Genomic DNA, 16829 nt, shown 5'->3' with positions numbered 1-16829 from the left:
TTGCTGCAAGGGAAGAGGACTTGAAGTGCTTACTGATGAAGATCAAAGGCTACAGACTCAACATGGATTATACCTCAACATAAGAAAACAAAAGCCCTCAAAACTGGACCAAGAAGCAACAGCATGATGAAAGGAGAAAAGATGGAAGCTGTCAAGGATTTCATTTTACTTAGATCCACAATCAACACCCATGGAAGCAGCAGTCAGGAAATCAAAAGACATATTGCATTGGGCAAATCTGCTGCAAGAGACCTCTTTAAAGTTTTAAAAAGCAAAGATGTCACTTTAAGGACTAAGGTGCACCTGCCTGTGATGTTTCGGTCACCTCATATGCATGCGAAAGGTGGAGAATGAGAAGGAAGTCTGATGAATTGACACCTTTGAATTATAGTGGTGGTGAAGAATATTGAGTATACCATGGAGTGCCAAAAGAACAAACAAATCTGTATTGGAAGAAGTACAACCAGAATGCTCCTTAAAAGCAAGGATGGTGAGACTGCATCTCACATACTTTGGACGTGTTGTCAGCAGGGATCAGTCCCTGGAGAAGGACAAGGGACTTGGTAAAGTAGAGCATCAGAGAAAAAGAGGAAGACACTCAATGAGATGGATTGACACAGTGGCTGCAGCATGGACTCAAGTATAACAATGATTATAAGGATGGCGCAGGACCGGGCAGTGTTTCGTTCTGTTGTATATAGGGTCACTATCAGTCGGAACAGACCGGATGGTACCTAACAACAACAATATGACTGCAAGGGTCAGCAGAAATGAGTTTTTTCCCATCATTTGCTTTATCATACATTTATCCAGAGAGATAAATTTTTATACCAGACATATTGGAAGAGCTGGGAATTTCATGCCTTTTCTGACTTCTAAACTTGCTGGTACTTACATTCCTTCTCCTTCACCGAAACATTATTTCTGCTTCATTTTGGGATGTATTTCCTTCTAGTCTTTGTCCACAGTCACACATATCTTACATGGTTGCAACCCTACTGTGCTTAAAATTTTTTAATATACCTTTTTTCACCGTATAAACATTTTTCTTGTTTCTACATATTCCTTATTGTTGATCGTCATTCTTATTCTCCACCATATCCCCAGCTCCTTGTACTATGCTTTGCACACAAGTGCTCAATAAATATTTGTTCAGTGAATAAACTTTAATTTTAAATGGCTGCATAATGCCAGAATTTAGTAATTATTCCCCTACTGTTAGACGTATAAAAAAATTATATTAAATAAATGCTACAATAAATGTTGTTGGTGCTGTTGAGTCGATTCTGTCACGTAGCGACCCTGTGTGACAGTAGAACTGTCCAATAGGGTTTTCTAGGCTGTAATATCTATGGGAGCAGATCACCGGGTCTTTTGTGGAGCCACTGGGTAGGTTTGAACTGCCAGCCTTTCAGTTAGCAGCCAAGCGCTTAGCCATTGTGCCACCGTGGCTCCTTGCTACAGTAAATACTATTGTTGATGTAGCTTATTTGAATTTACAGCTTATTAAAAAGTGATGTTTACTGAGCCTTCTCACACTTATTTGAATGTTAGAAACTATCTTGGCATAGCGAGAATAGAAAAGAATGCGATAAATTTTGGAAAATTTAGATTCATTAAAAATGGAACACCAGAAGCCATGTGGGAGAGTGGGAAGTAACGTCATCCTGGGGCCCAAAGACATGAGTTCGAGTCCTGATTGCTGTTTACTAGTTGTGTGACCTTGGACATCCTGGTGTCACTGAGGCTCTCTGAGAGTTATTTCACGCCATTGAAATCAACAACGAGATAAACAACGAAATGTAATTTTTGGCTGTTTTGTTTTATTTAGGTTCCAGTATTACAAATAGTTTCAGTGCCTGATGTTTGTAATCTTGTGTGTGTGGCTTTGGGAAATTTGGAAATAAGAGAAATCAGGTATGTAATTTTCAAGTTAATTTTTTTTTTTCTTTATCTTTGTTTCTGTCAGACGGTTATGAATACAGATTATAACCTGGCTTGAGTTTTGAAAGAATCTGAATTTAGATCTAAGAAGATTTGTTTAAGGAAAAAAAAAAACAAAACTATCAATAGAATGGCATCCTGGGATGAAGTTTCCATTTAAAATTTGAAACTAGCCCTTTAATATTGAAGACTTCTTCCTGACTTCTCCCCATTTTTCCTTTGATTTTGTTTAGGGCATTAGTTTGTTCCTCTAATGACAGAGGCGAAAAGCAGTTGCTACTGAAATCCGGAAATATCAAAGCTGTTCTTGGCCTGACAAAGAGGAGGCTGGTCAGCAGCAGTGGGACCCTTTGTGATCAACAAGTAGAAATCATGACATTTGGAGAAGATGGAGGGTAAGAAAAGCATTACTTGATTTTAACTATGAAGTAAAGAATGATTTTATCACAGGGTTCAGAAAGTTGGATCGCCAGAATCTTGGTTTTTCTGTGCTGTAGTTGGAGAGTCTGGTGGAGCAGTGGTTAAGCACTCAGCTGCCAACTGAAAAGTTGGAAGTTTGAATCCACCAGCTGCTCCATGGAAGAAAGATGTGTCAGTCTGCTTCTGTAAGATCACAGCCTTGGAAACCCTATGGGGCAATTCCACTCTGCCGTATAGGGTAGCTATGAGACGGCAGTGGGTTTAGATGTAGTATAGCAGGTATTGCCTCAACACTAGACCATAACAGAAGCACTTTAGGGAGATGGAAGCTAGACGTGACAGGGAAGATATAGTGGAGTAGAGAGCCTCAGCAAATGTATTCTGCTTTTTCTTTGGCTTTTTTTCAAATCTCTGTCTTTTAAATATTAGAAGTACCTAACTGGATTGACATTGGGAGCCCTGGTGGTGTAGTGGCTAAGTGTTATGGCTGCTAATCACGAGGTCAGCAGTTCCAATCTGCCAGGCTCTCCTCAGTAACTCTATGAGGCAGTTCTACCCTGTCCTGTAGGGTCGCTATGAATCGGAATCGACTTGACAGCAGTGGGTTTGGTTTGGTTTTTGGAACTGGATTGACATAGTGGCTGCAATGATGGACTCAAGCATAGCAGTGATTGTGAGCATGGCAGCCCAGGCAGTGTTGTATGTAGGGTCACTATGAGTCGGAACTGACTCTACCGTACCTAACAACAGCAAAGGTCCTAGGCCCTTTTCTTATTCCATACACTTCTTCAGTTACCATCTAGGTGCTGACTTCTTGCAAACATATATCTCTAGCTCTCTGCTCTCTCTCAAGCTCTAGACCTGCATACCATTTATTAGACATCTCCTGGGTACCTCAAATTCAACATGTTGAAAGCTGAACTCTTAGCACATCCCATGTGTTTCTCGTATACTCATCACAGTTTAATGTGATTAATTATTCATCTGTCTTTTTTTTTTTTTGTACTTTAGATAAATGCTTACAGAACAAACTAGCTTCTTGTTAAACAATTAGTATGCATATTGTTTTGTGACACGACTTGTCGGCAGTTTCTCTTCTTGACCTTGGGTTCCCTCTTACCAGCTTTACTGCCCCCTCCTGCCTTCTAGTCCTTGCTGCTGGGCTAGTGTGCCCCTTTAGTCTCGTTTTGGTTTATGGGCCTGTCTAATCTTTGGCTGAAGGGTGAACCTCAGGAGTGACTTTATTAGTGAGCTGAAAGGGTGTCCGGGGGCCATACTCTCGGGGTTTCTCCAGCCTCTGTCAGGCCAGTAAGTCTGCTCTTTTTTGGGGAGTTAGAATTTTGTTCTCCTGTCTTCTACAGCTCTGTCTGGGACCCTCTATTGTGATCCCTGTCAGAGCAGTCGGTGGTAGCCAGGCACCATCTGGTTGTACTGGACTCAGTGTGGTGGAGGCTGTGGTAGTTGTGGTCCTTTAGTCCTATCTGTTTTTTCTGATAAGGGACAGCAGAGATCTTGCTTGTCTTTTCATTCATGACCTGTTGCAGTAATCTAGGGAAAAGACAAATAATGGTTTGCTTAAATTAGGAAAGTGTTACTGGAGATGCACAGAATCTAAAATCATTAGGACTTAGTGATTGACTGAAGACAAACAGAAGAGACAAGGATATTGTCCAGGTTTTTGTATTGCTTGCTTGGTTAGATGGTACACTTTGTTGAGATAAGGAATATAGAAAGAAACACAAGGTTTGAAGATAAAACTTATGAGTTTGATTTTGGATATGATGAATTTGAGGTACTTGCAACATGTCTAAGTAGATAATATGCAATAATATATGCTCAAAGTGAAAAAAAATAGAATATGCATACTTTCTGGTTTACATTTTTTTTTTCCAGAATAAGGCTAGTTTTCATCATGCATAGTTCAAGAATGTATAGAAGAACTGCTTAGAAATTGTTTTGGTGCAAAGCACTGATTTTTAATGCTTTTTAAAATGCAGAAGCAAAGAAAAACAGTTTTTGATGCCCCCTGAAGAGACCATACTGACTTTTGCAGAGGTCCAAGGAATGCAAGAAGCTCTGCTTGGTACCACCATAATGAACAACGTTGTTATTTGGTAAGTTTTCCCTTTGGGTCCTCAGTTCTCTCATCTGTAATATGAGCATTTACCTGTAACTTCACAGAGTTATTGTGAAGATTAGATAAGAGATGTATAAACACGATTGGGTTTTGTGTTTTAACTGTCCGATCCTATATACCTGTCTCAACCAGAACATCATATTAATTCCAACATTGTGGAAGGGGTCAGTCTGAGTAGAATACTTTAAAACAAATGGAATTTTATTATTATTGTCAAAATTTTCAATTGTTTTTGCCTCTGGTTAATGGCTGAGTAGCTTCTATAGGACCAACTCGCCTACCTGAAGTGTCTATAAACTCTGGACAAAATATTAAAAAAAACAACTATCTGAAGGCACTGAAGAGCAAACAAAAGTGGAAAGATACTAGAGGAGATCCAGCACTCTGAAGAAGGGAATGGTGCTGGGCGAGTTTCCAGTTTTTATGGCTGGAGGGCAACACCTGCTCTGGGTACTGGGTGACTAAAACCCTGTAGAAAACCTTCTGTCTTGCTGGCTTAAAGAAATAAAGGACAGAGTTTAGAGTAATCCCAGTAGCTAGAAAGGAAGGAAGGAAAAAATCCCAAAAAGGAAAGAGCCAGAGAAAACAAGCTCTAATTCTGGGTATATAATCTTTGTGTAAACACCTGGCAGGCTTTCGTGTATTTACGGGGCAGTCTTCAAGCAGCCCCGCTAAGACTAAAAGAACTGAAATGTGATTTCAGCATTTAGAGTTTAAATTCAGCCAAGTTAACTGCTTAGTAGGACAGCAACAAAAAAATCAATAATCTTCAGAGGAGCATTACAGAATCCAGAGTTTATGCCACGTATCATTATAATGTCTAGGATACAATCCAGATTTGCTAGATATTTAAAAAAAAAAGAAGTATGCTTATAGGAGCCAAATTAACAAATTTGTGATGGGATACCAAAGCTGAGGAGTCCTCAGCTACCTCCTTCTCATGAATACAGGGGAGAACTATACTCAGTCATAAGCACTTACAAGGTTAATTCTATACTATTACTTTGTAAAACACTCTTCCTTCCAACTTCCCCCACAAAAAACCTTCAGTGGTTCTTCTTTGTATTCAACCTATGTCCAGATTGTTAGCCTATCCCTTAGGGTCCTCTACAATTTCCCACTCACCTGTCTTTTCCATCCTTATCTTACATTCTATAGTGCTCCAAACAAAGTAGACCACTTGTTCCTAAAACAGGCAGTGCTATTCTTACCCTGTGCTTCTCTTCAGACTCTATAAGAACTTCACAGATAGTTTTGGCCCAGCTCTGCCACTGCCCTTAAAATCAGAGAAAGACAGTCATGGGGCCCGTGCTTGCCTTTCCTCAGCTTCTACTTCTCCAGCCTCTGTCACAAGACTTCCTCTCCTGCTATGCCATCCTCTTTAGCTCCCTTTTTTCCTCCCATCCCTCCCCTTTTCTTAAATGTAGTCCCTTGGTGTTTCACATATAATGGATGACAAAGGAATTTAAAGTTGGGGAGGGATCTCTATACTTGGCTTCTCACCTTCCTTTAAGGGGTATTTTTAGCTCCACAATTGCCTTAAGTTCTTCTCTGTGGCATTACCTCAGCCTTCATTGACGTTCTCACTCCGAATTCATATTGACCTTATTTTTAACTTAGTTTATACTACTTTGTATTATTTATCCTTTCTGATCCTTGAAGATAGGTGCCATGTCTTATATTTATTCTTAGTGCCTGCCTCAGCTCCTCGCATAGGGTACTAAAAGATGGATTGATTATACAATATATCAAAAGTTATTACTTACCTTTTGGGATCTACATAATTTTTTATTTGCATATAGTCTTTAGCTTTCCTATTTAACTCCTGACTTGTTAGGTCTCTAAAGCCATTCATGTTATAATCAAAGTTCAAGTGGTCTTCTTTGAAACTGTTACGGAAAGGTCTAAGTATTTCCTCTTGGTCAAGATACATTAACTGAGCACCCATCTTTCAATCATCTATTTATGTACCAGTCTCTGTGAGAGGCTCAAGATGAATCAGATATGAATCCTTGCCCCAAGGCCCCTAGAATCTCATAGGTAAATCAAAGACTACTTCATAATTCTAGGACAAAATCAAAGTGATGGAGGTTTGGTCAGACTCCTCTGGAATTTGAGGAAGGAGCAATTACTAAATACAGAGCATATACTTACCTCTGTAGGGAATAAACCTACTCTAGTCTTTTTTTTTAGTATCTGGTACTCCTGATGTGACAAAAATTAATTAAAATTAATTGAAAATAAACATTTTACTTTGATTTCAAGAGGTTTTTTTACCCACGAGCCTAAAAATACCTAACCCAAAGCTGATCCTGCCTGTAGCTTCGCTGACCTGTTTTTTTCACCCAGAATTGCTAATTAACTTTGCAGCATAGTTAAACTTGCTTGTTTGTTTGTTTGTTTTTTCCCTAGCTCAAAGAGAGCATTCAATTACCTTGTGGTTTAATGAAAAAGACTGTATGCTTCCTTAATTTTAATTTCAAGAGTATTCAGTAAAGGACCAAATTTTCAGGAGTTACTTCCTAATGCTAACTCAGGAACCATTAAGTACTTCGTCACCATGGAAACTTGTATTCATTAAGCAAAAACTCTTTAAATCTCTGTGAAATCTCCCTTGTGCAAGAGGAGAACGTTGCCCCAATTTTGCAAATTGGTTATCAAATCATAGAGCAGTCAAATATTGTGTTATTCCATTAGATTAAGATATTATTTTTAACACTGATGTCAGGAAAACCTTGCGTATACACATGAGAATTTAATTTTTCTTTTTCAGTTTTTTATACATAGTACCTGGCCCATAGAAAATTCTGTAAGTATTGATTGCACAAATAAGACATGTGGACCAGACTGTAGGGAATCAGGAGAGGAGATGACTGTGGACTGGTGTAGACAGGGAGGAGAGAGAATAGTAATTGAGCTCATACAACTGGGAGGAAAGTAGGGCATAATCTAGGCCTTAAATAATAGGCAGTGTATTTGGGAGGGGGTAGCTTGAACAAGAGGGAGCCCTGGTGGCGCACTGGTCAAGAGGTAAACTACTAACCGAAAGGTGGGTGGTTTGAACCCACCCTGCTCCGCGGGAGAAAGTTGTGGCAGTCAGCTTTCGTAAAGATTTACAGCCTTGGAAACTCTATGGGGCAGTTCTGTTCTGTCCTGTAGGGTCTCTAGGAACCAGGAATATACATATGTTCTACGGGTAGTTAGAAGATTTTAGGTAAGAGAGCAGTGAGTAATAGTGTCGAAATATTGACAGCACTAGATTCATTAAAGTTATAAATACCGTGAAAAAGAACTTGGACTTTATCTGTGGTGAATGTGGAGCCACTGAAAGTTTTTATATCAGTAGAGTGACATGATAAATCAGTTGCCAATGTCACAAATCCTTGATAAAGCTAAAGAGTGGGTCCCATAAACTTTCTTGTTTTCTTCTCCCCGTTTTTATTTCTTCATTTTATTTTCAGAGAAAGTTTACACAGCAAATTAGGTTCCCATTTGACAATTTCTGCACAGATTTTTTTTAGTGACATTAGTGACATTTTTCATGTGTCAGTGTTCTCTTTAATTGCATTCTGTTTCGTTCTGTTTCCAGTACTCTGTTCTTCTTTATATTTACCCTGTTCTCTTCTGTCTTTTTCCATTTTTTCCCCATCTCATTGTTCCCTTCTCTCCAGTATTTTGGTCTAGTGCTTGTATAAACATAGAGACACAAGTATAAGTATTTTAGGTTTAGTCTCTCACCGAACCGAATTTGGTTTCCTGGTCTTTGTCTTTTAATTAAAACAGGCATAATAAGTGTCACAAAATCATACCATGTGTCTTGTTTCAATATCAAGTAAAACAGGGTAAAGGAAAACATCAAATTTGGAGAGATTTATCCCTGGCATGACAGATTTAATCTAAGACTAAATTACCAAACTAAACTATTGGCAAATTCTATGTTTAACCAGATCAGTGACTAAACAAAACTAAGATACTGTGTCCTTAGTTTTTCCCTTCATCACTCCCTAAAGGATGCTGTGATAAATACAAGATTATTGTGTGGAAATCAGTTTGCTGGAATAATGTTATCAGCTTATTTATTTTTGGTATCTAGGAATTTAAAAACTGGTCAGCTTCTGAAAAAGATGCACATGGGTGATTCCTGCCAGGCCTCAGTCTGTCACAAAGCCTATTCTGAAATGGTAAGTGGAGGAGGACCGCTGGGACCACTCTGAGTGAGAGACATAACTTAGTAAGTAGTAATTAACTACTAGAAAAGAAATCATAAAAGAAAAGAACATCATGGTTGGTAGAGGAGAAGGTCAAGAAAACAAGGGAAACCCTTGATGAGATGGAATTGACACAGTAGCCAAAACGGTGGACTCTAACGTACCAACAAACATGAAGATGGTACAGGACCAGGCAAAGTTTTGTTGTTATACGTAAGGTTGTGTGAGTTGGAGCCAACTTGACGGCACCTGCAACAACAACAATTAGCTGACCATCCCTATTGCCTACATTTTTCATGTTTGAATAGCAAGTGTTTGTTCTTTCGTGAAACTGATGCATGAAAATAATTGTTGGTATAATGTGATTAGTAAATTTTCTGTCTGTACGACTTAAAACCAAAACTTAAGGACTTAAGGAAACCGTGGTGGCGTTATGGTTAAGAGTGGTTAAGAGTTCGGCTGCTAACCAAAAGGTTGGCAGTTCGAATCTACCAGGTGCTCCTTGGAAACCCTATGGGGCAGTTCTACTCTGTCCCATAGGGTTGCTATGAGTTGGAATCGGCTCGACAGCAACGGGTTTGGTTTGGTTTTATAGGACTTAAGGGCATTTTTTTTTTTTTTTAAGGGCATTTATTTCTAACTGTCAATTTGTGCTGAGAGGTAATATGCCCATTATCAGGTTTGACTTCTAACCACATTGCCATAAATGATTTATGATGTGAATGAATATCCTTAGGGAAAATGATTAAATGGTCATGATGTTTTTCTCTTAGGTTTTAGTGTTCCCGTATAGAAACGAAAACAGTTTCCTAGCCGTTGTGTTAAAAGACTTGGTATACAGTCTAGTTTTGACATCTGAACAAATCGAAGGTAGTTGTTCAGGAGTCAGGAATAACTGCTTGAGTATTGGCCATTGAAACCAGGAACAGAGGCACTAGCATCAGGCTTAGCACCTGTGTCAGTGGCAGCCTTGGGAGTATCAGCACCTGGAGGCTATGAATGCGAAGAATGCCTCTTTCCCTAGTTTAGCAGGATATATGGAGTTGGACTCCAAAGTTGCATGCTCTTAGACAGGTCACATAATCTGGAACCTAACTTCTTTCATCCGTAAAATAAGGGGATTAAACTCATCTCTGGAATTATTAAATTTACCTATTATACATTTACGTAGCTTTATATATTTTTAATTACAACATAATACCTATTTGGAATTAAAAATTTTAAATGATGCAGAAATGTATTAAGATAGTAAGCAGAAGTCCCTCATGAAGCCAGTCTCCAGAAATAATAGTTAATAGTGTAGTTTCACTAGGAGTTGGAATCGACTCCACGGCACTGGGTTTTGGTGTTTAGTGTAGTTCAGAGATCAGTAAAGGGCCAGATAATATTTTTTGTTTTGCAGGCCATACAGTCACTGTTGCGACTACCCAGTCCTGCCACTGCAGCACAAAAATAGCCATAGATGATATATATGTAAGCAAATGGCCATGGCTACGTTCCAGTAATACTTTATGGATGCTGAAATTTGAATTTCATATAATTTTCAAATGCCACAAAATATTCTTATTTTGCTTTTTTCCAACCAATTTAAAAATGCAAAAACCATTCTTGTCTAGTGGTCCATACAAAAACAGATACTGGGCCATATTTGGCCCGTGGGCCATAGTTTGCCAGCCCCTAGTTTAGAATTGGAAACCCTGGTGGCGTAGTGGTTAAGTGCTATGGCTGCTAACCAAGAGGTCGGCAGCTCGAATCCACCAGGCACTCCTTCAAAACTCTATGGGGCAGTTCTACTCTGTCCTATAGGGTCACTATGAGTCGGAATCGACTCGATGGCAATGGGTAGTTTAGGATATGGCCTTTAACATTTTTAAATTCCTAATTGTTTTCCAGTTGCAAAAGTAATTCATTCTCATTATGAAAATTCAATCATTCTAGAAATGTGTAATGTAAAAAAATGAATGTTATTAATCCTAAGGTAGCCCTATAATGGAGTATGTGGGTGGTGCAAACGGTTAAAGTGCTCAGCTGCTAACTGAAAGGCTGGAGGTCTGAGTCCACCCAGAGGCACCTCTGAAGAGAGGCCTGGTGATCTACTTCTGAAAAATCACCCATTGAAAACCCTACGGAGCACAGTTCTATTCTTACTCATGTGGAGTCGCCGTAAGTCGGAATTGACTCAACAGCCACTATAATTTTCCCAACCCCACTCCCAAAGATAACTACTTTTAACAATTTGGGAGGTGTGTATACACACAGGAGCACTGGTGGCGCAGTGGTTAAGAGCTCAGCTGCTAACCAGAAGGTCAGCAGTTCAAATCCACCAGCCAACCTTGGAAACCCTACAGGGCAGTTCTTTGACCTGTAGGGTCGCTATAAGTCAGAATTGACCCAACAGCAATGATTTTTTTTTTTTTTTCTCCTTTTGATACATGCATAATTTCCACACACATTAATATTTTTATAAGGAAATGTAATTTTAAAGCTGAGAGAAACAGCCATGGATGATGGTATCTTTTTCTGCTACTCTTAGTCTTAGTTGAGAGTAGTGGTGTCTGGGTCTTAAATAGACTATTGTGAACTGGCCTAAGAATTCAGTCACCACTTATAAGATTGTTTTTATGGGTAAATGTGTTCTGAATTTTAAAAGACCAATTTATAAATAAACATCTGTAATTTGAGGAACTCCTTCCACATGATGACACGTTCTCTTTCCCTACACCAACATTTCAGCAAATGGATGGCATGAGATGTGGTGTACATGTCTAACCTAGATTTATGTCTTACAAGATTGACTGGAAAACATTGGAACCCTGTAGTAGAGAACCCAGAAGTCCAGCTCGGTGATAATTTCAACAGGATTAAATCCTGGGCTCTTTAGAGCCTGTCAGTGATTCTGGCAATTCTTTGGTTTTATCTTTGCCAGTCCTTTCTCTTTCCCAGCATACTCTTGATGGTTTATTTGGTTATTCATTTTTCCTCCTAAATTAGGGGCTCCTATTTGTTGTTCTGAGCCATCCTTGTGCCAAAGAGAATGGAAGCCCTGTGTTTCAGCTGATTGTGATTAACCCCAAGACGACCCTGAGTGTGGATGTGATGCTCTACTGTCTTCCACAAGGGCAGGCTGGCAGGCAAGTGTGTGTGGCTGCCGTTCAATGAGGGTAACTGTTTGAAAGGCACTAGAGCAAATGCAAAAAGCAGGTAATTTCGTGTCACTTAGATGAATGGAAAACATGAAATGCCACAGATCACAGTAAGAAATGTTAATCTCAGTAAAATGAATTCAGTAGATTTGAGAGTCAGACTCCATATTCCTTACATCTTGATCCCTACCAGTATGGGATTAAATAGGCATTTTTTTGTTTATTCACCCTCATTTTTTTTCATAAGGGAGACATTTTAAATACAGATTAATTAATGTTCCCTACAAAACTTTTAAGGAGTTTTTTACAAAACTTTATGGAGACCTGGTGGCATGGTGGTTAAGGGCTCAGCTATTAACCACAAGGCCAGCAGTTCGAATCCACCAGCCCACTCCTAAGAAACCCTATGAGGCAGTTCTACTCTGTCCTATAGGGCCTCTACGATTCAGAAGTCTGTGTTCTTTCCATAAAACTTAAATGAAGAAAGTTTTAAAGGTACTTTAGGATGAAATCTTTACTTTGAAATCTGACTTGAGATCAACCTGAGCCTCTACCATCTTAGCAATTGATATTTATCTATTGGTAGATATTTATCTACTCATTTTTTGACTGATGATAAGATATATATATTTATCAATAACACAGTTATTGGTATCCCAAGTGTTTTCTAAGCTGTATAGAGCTTTCAAGTAGTGTTGACATTGTTAGGCCAACCCAGAAATGTCTGAACATGTAATTCCTGAAGACTGCCTTTATTAACTTTTAAATTAGCAGCAAGGGTTGAGAGTAGACCTAATAAATCAAAATCATGACGTTTTAGCTTTAGTAACTCATAAGGATAAAGAACCTGGATAGTTACAGTGCATATTTCTTTGGGTCTTCTACAAAGCTTGCTTGACCAGTGCATGTTCTAAAAGGCACTCCCTCTCCCTGTGCGCTTGGCCAGCTGTGGGATTTCTTCAGATGTTCGTAGTTTAATGAGAGCCTCAAAACTGTCATCTGCAATATATGCTTATGCTTAGAATTTGCTTTTGTGAATATGGAGGGAGAACCATAGTCATTGACCTAGACATTGAGGATAAAGATTTCATTTGTCTCTTGTCGAATCCATTTGTTCAGCCAACCTTGAAAGCCTACTTGATGCCAAACCTGTAGGAAGCACTACTGTTTCTATCTCATGAAAGCTAGAAAACTAGTGACTGCTGTTCAGTGTAGAAAGTGCCATGAGTGACGTTTGCATTGTTAGGGAGCACAAAAGATGGAGGGGCGCCTTAATTGGCAGTGGAGCATTGCAGGGAGATTGTCAAGGAAACTTCTGTGGAATTTCAGACAATGAGTTAAGAGTTAGCTATACATAGTTGGGTGGGAGCCAGGGATAAAAAATATCGTTCAGTTCACTCAGAGTATTCATTGAGGACTGACTTCTGTAAGGCACTAATGATTCAGCAGTGAGGAATAATAGCTGATTTTAATTGAGCACATCCCATCCGCCAGGTGCTGTGCTAAGCTCTTTATAGGAACCATTTCATCAAACCTCACAACAGCCTTATAAAGTCGGTGCTCTTATCATCATCCCTGTTTTACTGGTGAAGTCAAATAACTTGCCCAGGGTGGCATAGCTCTTAAGTTGTAGAGTTAGAATACAGACCCAGGTAGCTGAGTGCAGAGTCCCTGTCTTTAAAAGATGACCAGACTACTGTTTCCATGATGCTTAGATTTTTGTGGGGTAGGTGGACGCTCACCATAAATATAAATAGGATAATTTCATATAGTGAAAATATGTAAATAAGGTAATCTCACATATCTGTGAAGATAGAAACAGGTAATGTTATTGAGAGGGGCCCAGTGTGTGTGCTGCTTTAGATAGGTCATTAAGTGTGACCTTTCTAAGGAGGTGAATGGCCTGAATGATGACGAACACAGCCACGCAAGGATATAGGGATAGAGCCTGCCAGCGACAGAGAGTAGCAAAAGCAAAGACACTGAGGCGAGAGTGAGCTTGACTAGTTTGAAGACTAGAGGGAAAGACCGTGTGAACTAGAGCAAGAACAGTAGAGATAAAAAGAGATAAGGAGGAACTGGGTAGAATCAGATTATGTCCAAAGCTGTATCAGACTAGCCCACAGCCTTCTAGCAAGGCATTCATATTTACAGGTATTTTTGTTTTCACTGTAGCTTTGATAGGAATATGGTTTTGCCCCATTTTAAATAGAAATGTGTTTCTTTTAATATGTGATTTTAATGGTCTCTTCTCTGCTTGATACTAGGTTCCTGGAAGGTGACGTGAAAGGTAATTTTGCAGCAGCAGTATTGACTTCTGGAACAATTGCCATTTGGGACTTACTTCTGGGCCACTGCACCGCCCTCCTTCCACCTATCTCTGACCAAAATTGGTCTTTTGTTAAGTGGTCAGATACTGATTCTCATCTGCTGGCTGGACAGAAAGACGGAAATATATTTGTATACCGCTACTAATAAGTTTGAACAAGAAGGAACAGTTTCCTGGATATATTTGGCCTCTTCAGTACCTTTCTGAAATTGTAAGTTTAAAGGAGAATATCTGAGAGATGTTTAAAGTAATTAGTCTTATTCATTCAGACTTTCTTTTTTTCCTAGTGGTGGTGGTACTACTGATTTTGAATGATCATTTATACTTTGGAGGAAGGGGTTTTAGGCTATTTTTTATAATTCCCCACATTTGTTCTTAAAGGTGTACATACAGTAGTCTTAAGCTTCAAGTGTTAATAAATACTTACTTTGTACATTCTGCTTGGCATTTTTTTAATAGACTTTTTTAGAGCATTTTAGGGTCACAGAAAATGCAGAGTTCCCTTGTACACCTGCCCCCCACCACACACAGTTTCCTCTGTTACTGACATCTTGCAAAAATGTGGTATATTTGTTACAATTGATGAGGCAGTATTGATACGTTATTATTCACTAAAGTCCATAGTTTGCATTAAGGTTCAGCCTTTGTGTTGTGCAGTTCCGTGGGTTTTGACAAATGTGTAATGTCATGTATCCACCATTGCAGTATCATACGGAACATGCCCTAAAAACGCCCGATGCTCTGCCTATTCATTTGTTCCCCTCTGCCCAGACCCCTGGAAACTACTGATCTTTTTACTGTCTCTATTTTTATAGTTTTACCTTCTCCAAAATGTCATATAGTTGGAAGCATACAGGTATGTACCCTTTTCAGACTGGCTTCTTTCACTGAACAATGTGCCCTTACATTTCTTTCATGTCCTTTCATGACTTGATAGCTCACTTCTTTTTATCGCTGAGTAATACTCTGTTGTATGGATGTACCACAGTTTGCTTATCCATTTACCCCTTGAAGGACATCTTGGTTGCTTCCAGTTTTGGGCAGTTACGAATAAAGCTGCTATAAACATCTTATACAGATTTTTGCTAAGTTTTGAACTCATTTGGTAAATAACTAGGAGTGTAACTGCTGGATCATGGTGAGACTGTTTAGCTTTTTAAGAAACTGCCAAACTGTCTTCCAAAGTAGGTGTACCATTTTGCATTCCCATCAGCAATGAATGAGAGTTCCTGTTACCGGCACCAGGATTTGGCGTGGGTGTTTTGAATATTAGCCATTCTAATAGGTGCGTAGTGGTTACTTCACTGTTGTTTTAATTTGCAGTTTCCTAATGACGTATAATGTCGAGTATCTTTTCATATGTTTATTTGCCATGTGTCTATGTTCTTTGGTCAGGTATCTGCTTAGATCTTTTGCCTGTTTTTTAAATTAGGTTGTTTGGTTTCTTACTGTTAAGTTTTAAGAGTTCTTTGTATATTTTGGATACCTTTGTCAGATATGTTTTGCACACATTTTCTCCCAGTCTGTGTGTGACTTGTCTTTTCATTCTCTTAACAGTGTTGCATAGCAGAAGTTTTTTAATTTTAATGAAGCCCAATCTATCAATTTTTTCTTTCATGTGTTGTGCTCTTGGTGTTGTATATAAAAAGTCATCACCAAACCCAAGATCACCTAGATTTTTCTCCCATGTTACCTTCTAGAAGTTTTACGGTTTGGGGTAAACTTTTAGGTCTGTCATCTATTTTGAGTTAATTTTTTGTGAAAGGCATAAGGTCTGTATCTAGATTCAGTTTTTTTGCATGTGAATGTCCAATTGTTCTAGCACAATTTGTTGAAAAGACTGTGCTTTCTCCAGTGGATTGCCTTTCCTCCTTTGTCAAAGATTAGTTGACTCTGTTTGTGTGGGTCTATTTCTGGTCTCTTTATTCTGTTCCATTGATCTATTTGTTCTTTTGCCAATACCACACTGTCTTGATCACTGTAGCTTTGTAATAAGTCTTGATGTCCGGCACTATGCTCTCCGTGTTGTTCTTCTCTGGCATTGAGTTGACTATTCTAAGTCTTTGCCTGTTCATATAAAACTTTAGAATCAGTTTGTCAGTATTTCCAAAATACCTTATGGGGATTTTGACTGGGAATATGTTGAATAGTTTTGTGTTCTGTAGGGTCGCTGTGAGTTGAAATCGACCTGTCGGCAGTGGGTTTTGTGTTGAATCTGTGCATCAGGTTGGGAAGCATTGATATCTTAATTGAGTCTTCCTTCCCATGAACCATGAACGTAAAATATCTCTCCATCTCTTTAGATCTTGTTTGATTTCTTTCATCAGAGTTTTATAGTTTTCCTTGTATAGCTTTTATATATTTTTTATTATATTTATACCTATTTCTTTCCTTTTTTTTTTTTTGGTGCTAATGTAAATTGTGTATTTTTCCTTTCAAATTCCACTTGTTCATTGCAGGCATATAGGAAAGCACTTAGTCGTGACATATAATTTCTTTTATACATGGTTGAATTAAATGTGCTAACGTTTTGTTGAGGATTTTTGCATCTATGTTCATGAGAAATATTGGTCTGTAGTTTCCTTTTTGTAATGTCTTTGTCTGCGTTTGGTAATTAGGGTAATGCTAGCTTTATAAAATAAATTAGG

The 16829-nt window shown here is 38.7% G+C and overlaps 1 protein-coding gene across 2 annotated transcripts in view; it reads left to right on the top strand.

Moving 5' to 3' along the window:
- The window catches only part of PALB2 (partner and localizer of BRCA2), a 29522-nt gene extending 14004 nt beyond the window's left edge, over nucleotides 1-15518 (top strand). For both annotated transcript variants that reach the window (XM_049904034.1, XM_049904035.1), the window contains 6 exons: nucleotides 1832-1917; nucleotides 2178-2339; nucleotides 4362-4478; nucleotides 8595-8682; nucleotides 11701-11840; nucleotides 14120-15518. In XM_049904034.1, the coding sequence (XP_049759991.1) occupies nucleotides 1832-1917; nucleotides 2178-2339; nucleotides 4362-4478; nucleotides 8595-8682; nucleotides 11701-11840; nucleotides 14120-14327 (801 nt within the window). In that variant the 3' untranslated portion in view covers nucleotides 14328-15518. The remainder of the gene's footprint in view (nucleotides 1-1831; nucleotides 1918-2177; nucleotides 2340-4361; nucleotides 4479-8594; nucleotides 8683-11700; nucleotides 11841-14119) is intronic.
- The last annotated feature ends 1311 nt before the right edge of the window (nucleotides 15519-16829 follow it).

Source organism: Elephas maximus, chromosome 12 (assembly GCF_024166365.1).
Source record: "Elephas maximus indicus isolate mEleMax1 chromosome 12, mEleMax1 primary haplotype, whole genome shotgun sequence".
Lineage (NCBI taxonomy): Eukaryota > Metazoa > Chordata > Mammalia > Proboscidea > Elephantidae > Elephas > Elephas maximus.
Note: the sequence above shows the minus strand (reverse complement) of the source record. Positions and strands in the feature narration are given on the sequence as shown.